General features: G+C 40.5%; 1 protein-coding gene across 1 annotated transcript; it reads right to left on the reverse strand.

The window, feature by feature from the left end:
* Positions 1-3,099: 3,099 nt before the first annotated feature.
* btg4 (B-cell translocation gene 4) lies at positions 3,100-4,597 on the reverse strand. Its single transcript, XM_058776514.1, has 4 exons — positions 4,217-4,597; positions 4,003-4,140; positions 3,615-3,888; positions 3,100-3,510 (listed from the first exon to the last, which is right to left on the reverse strand). Exons 1-4 carry the CDS (start codon positions 4,387-4,389, stop codon positions 3,307-3,309), a joined length of 789 nt encoding a protein of 262 aa, XP_058632497.1. The 5' UTR covers positions 4,390-4,597; the 3' UTR covers positions 3,100-3,306.
* Positions 4,598-4,843: the final 246 nt, after the last annotated feature.

Here is a 4,843-nt window from a genome sequence, read left to right on the forward strand (position 1 = left end):
GAGAACTTATGCCGCGTCCCAATGTGCCTACTTATACTACGCCCTTAGAGTATGTACTCTTTTGGTGAAGAAAAGTTACACACTTTTGAGTGTGTAGTAGAAGAGTAGGCACGCTTTGGGACATACTATCACGTCACACAACTGCGTCTTTAACGGACCGCTCTGTCGCATCTGTTACACGCACCCCGTCACTGTTTTTCATGTGGAGAACTGCTCATTTTCTGCGTAATGACGCATTTAAAAGTTAACGACCAAATGGATGTTTATAAAAGTTCACATTGTTTCAGATTAAATATAACACGGATAATAAATAAATATTTTTTACCAGGTTAAATATTGATTATTAGTAACTCAAACCCCTTTTTGTAAACCTTTCTACCTAACCGTTGATCGCACGCATCAAACACGTTTGTAGTTTTTCTAAAGCTTTTTATTCGTGTTTGTAGTTCTGGACCGAATCCTTCGCCAAAGCGCAATGGACTGTGGGCAATTTTAGCCATTAGAGTGTGCACGGATCCACACTTCAAAAATCGACCTGAAATAGTAGACCATTCAGGGACTTTTGGCATACAGGTGCTGGTCATATAATTAGAATATCATCAAAAAGTTGATTTATTTCACTAATTCCATTCAAAAAGTGAAACTTGTATATTATATTCATTCATTACACACAGACTGATATATTTCAAATGTTTATTTCTTTTAATTTTGATGATTAGAGCTTACAGCTCATGAAAGTCAAAAATCAGTATCTCAAAATATTAGAATATTTACATTTGAGTTTGAATAAATGACCATCCCTACAGTATAAATTCTGGGTATCTCTTGTTCTTTGAAACCACAATAATGGGGAAGACTGCTGACTTGGCAATGATCCAGAAGATGAACACTGACACCCTCCACAAAGAGGGTAAGTCACAGAAGGTCATTACTGAAAGGTGTGGCTGTTTACAGAGTGCTGTATCAAAGCATATTAAATGCAAAGTTGACTGGAAGGAAGAATTTGGGTAGGAAAAGGTGCATAAGCAACAGGGATGATCGCAAGCTTGAGAATACAGTCAAGCAAAGCCGATTCAAACACTTGGGAGAGCTTCACAAGGAGAGAACTGAAGCTGGAGTCAGTGCATCAAGAGTCACCACGCTCAGACGTCTTCAGGAAAAGGGCTACCAAGCCACTTCTGAACCAGAGACAACGTCAGAAGCATCTTAACTGGGCTGTGGAGAAAAAAACTGGACTGTTGCTCAGTGGTCCAAAGTCCTCTTTTCAGATGAAAGTAAATTTTACATTTCATTTGGAAATCAAGGTCCCAGAGTCTGAAGGAAGACTGGAGAGGCACAGAATCCATGTTGCTTGAAGTCCAGTGCAAAGTTTCCACAGTCAGTGATGATTTGGGCTGCCATGTCATCTGCTGGTGTTGGTCCACAGTCAACGCAGCCATCTACCAGGAAATTTTAGAGCACTTCATGCTTCCTTCTGTTGACAAGCTTTATGGAGATGCTGATTTCATTTTCCAGCAGGACTTGGCACCTGCCCACACTGCCAAAGGTACCAAAAGCTGGTTCAATGACCATAGTGTTACTGTGCTTGATTGGCCAGCAAACTCGCCTGACCTGAACCTGACCTGTCAAGAGGAAGATGAGAGACACCAGACCCAACAATGCAGACGACCTGAAGGCCACTATCAGAGCAACCTGGGCTCTCATAACACCTGAACAGTGCCACAGACTGATCGACTCCATGCCACGCCGCATTGCTGCAGTAATTCAGGCAAAAGTAGCCCCAACTAAGTATTGAGTGCTGTACATGCTCATACTTTTCATACTTTTCACTTGGCCAAGATTTCTAAAAATCCTTTCTTTGTATTGGTCTTATGTAATATTCTAATATTTTGAGATACTGATTTTTGACTTTCATGAGCTGTAAGCTCTGATCATCAAAATTAAAAGAAATAAACATTTGAAATATCTCAGTCTGTGTGTAATGAATGAATATAATACACAAGTTTCACTTTTTGAATGGAATTAGTGAAATAAATTAACTTTTTGAAGATATTCTAATTATATGACCAGCACCTGTACTCTTTTCAACATACTATGCTTTGGGACACATTCTCACATAGTATTTAGGATGGATAGTATGAACATTGGGACGCAGGGTTAGTATCAACTTTCAGTGACAAACTCAAGCCACACCCTAGTTACTATGCTTTGGGACACACTTATTCTATGGTCACATATTTAAGATGGATAGTATGAACATTGGGACGCAAGACTAGTCTCAACTTTCAGTCACAAACTCAAGCCACACCCTAGTTTCCTTTTCAGAAGTCAAGTCTCAGAAACATGCACCCTAGTGGGGAAAGAGAGAAGTTCCTACCCCACATCATTCTGGTTTACCAAAAACAGTACAAGGCATAAACCACAATTTGAGGGTTAAAAAATAAAAATAAAAACCGGGCAGTTACTCTCCAAGTTGCAAGTTTGTATACAAATGTAAGATTACACCAAAACATCTCATTAAGAATAATCGCCATCAGCAGTCATGAACCTAAAGAGAGGTGCACTTAAACCAGCGGTTCTCAATTCCAGTCCTCTCCCGCCCCCTGCATATTTTGCAGGTCTCTTTAACACACCCGATTCAGATAATCTGCTCGTTAGAAGGGAGCGCCATGCATGAACTGTGTACCGATTGACATGATCCCTACACAGTGTTCATTCCCCTGCTCAGGGAGAAGGGAGCAAATCCGTTGAAGTTTACTTCACTTCGGAACATTCATGGATTTGCGCTGAGCAACGTCTTCACACACGGACGAGTGTGACATCATACCTCTGTAAACATAAATTGACGTCTCGCACACTTCAGTGCACTTTGAATGGAACATTCGTTTGCTTCGAACTGGAATCATAGCGGAATATCCTGTGATGGCCACTTCGCAGGGCACTTGCGTTCGAATAGAACCATAGAAAATGTGCGGGCGTGCGGGTGCAGGACTGGAATTGAGAACAGCTGACTTAAACACGCTGCATTAGAAAACCATATTGTGGATTTGCCACCATCTAGTGGCAGAACAGACCAAGCACTTCCACACAAGCAGGTTATTAAAATAGATTTTATTTAGAAAGTCTTTTCCACGCCACAAATGAATCATTAAAAAAAAACAATTTTAAAAAAAAGTGCCTTCATGGCACTGGTCACATGACTCCATAAATAATTGAAAGCTCTACATAGAAATTAAAGTTACATAACACTCACATATGCCTGCATAGCTGCTCAGCAAAACGATACACTGGTTTTAAAATTAAAGTCTAGGAGCGGTTCTTGCTGACCCAGTGATATCGGTCCACCCTTGGACCAGAGAAAGCGTAGGAGGGCCTGTAGCCCTTGAAACTCTTATGAGGTGGATATGGCCCACTTGAGGAATGCTGCTGGTAGCCCTCAGAGACATATGACTTTCTTTTAGGGTATGTGCCCCAGTTCTGCATAGGTGGGGGCTGCCCAAACTCACTGAACTATAGATTGAGAACAACAGCAGTTAAAAGTGTGCAAATTTAAGCAACCAGTAGTGTTAGGAGCATGCTAAGGGACTGAAGAGCGGTTATCTGGAATGTGTTACCTGGTAGACACTGTTTGGGTTGGAGACCGTTGGGATGCATTTAGGCTCTGGAACAGAAAGGCTGCTGCTGTTGTTACTGCTGCTGCTGTTGCTGTTGCTGCTACTAATGCTGCTGCTCATGCTGGTGTTTCCTCCCTCCTCATCTGAGGAGGTTCCAGAGTGGTAGTCCGATGAAGCCCTTTCCACCGCATTATTTATCCTACGAGAGAACTCACCATCTCTCTTTTGACCCTCCAACTGAGTAACACAAAATGGGGTGGACTTCTCACCATACCTTAAAAGAACAAGCAATTTTTCCATTTTTGGAAGTACTACAGTGGTACAATCAAGTCATCAAAACCAGTATGGATTAAGCACTTCATTGACAGGCCAACAAGTCAAGCGTTACCGGCATGACACCTCTCCTGGATCAACCCAAATGGTCATTTCCTTTGGTAATCCAAGATTTTCATAAACAATGTCACTCTGGCAACAAGCTTGTTCAATAACTGGGTCTCTCGTTTGAGCCTTGTTCATCCTTAAACACCTAAGAAAAAGGGCCCTTGAATTAGCGCAATAAAAATTTGACCTGCTAAAATTAAAGATGGCATCAGGATACTCACCTAAAAGCTTGTCCTTTGGTTGGGTTTTCTAGGTACCAGTGACTTTTGTAACTTTCAAAGAGCACAGAGGTCAGTTCCACAGCAAACTTCTCCCTCCTGACACGATCCAGTTTACCATGTTTTTTCGTTAGTCTTGCAATGAAAAACACTGTTGCAGCAATCTCTTCCTTCATTTTTAAATATTAAGATCAGGAGTCAACGGGACAAGTGGGTTTAATTTTTTTTTTTTTCCTTTAAAAAAGATAAATAAACGTATAAAACCACAATCAAAGTAAACAACTTGCTCATTAACACAGCTGCTTAATAAGTAAATATCACTCTATTGTTTCACTTCAGCGATGCAAAAACATCTTAAGACACCACAACAAAGACATTCAATCTCTTTCAACATCAGTCAGCCTTTTAATGTCTCAGGATGTGCTCATATGTAATTAGATAAAACAGGTGTTTCAAATTGTAGGAGGAGCTAATAATGTGAAAAATCAAGTCTAATCATTCTACTCTGTAGCTCAACAAAGTGGTATTTGTTTGTTATTGTAACTGCTCCATGAGGTATAGCAAAGAAATTGAAACATTGTGACATAAATTAAATGCCATGTTAAACCAAATATTGTAAATGAGTGGGAA

Source organism: Onychostoma macrolepis, chromosome 05, assembly GCF_012432095.1.
Source record: "Onychostoma macrolepis isolate SWU-2019 chromosome 05, ASM1243209v1, whole genome shotgun sequence".
Taxonomy (NCBI): Eukaryota; Metazoa; Chordata; class Actinopteri; order Cypriniformes; family Cyprinidae; genus Onychostoma; species Onychostoma macrolepis.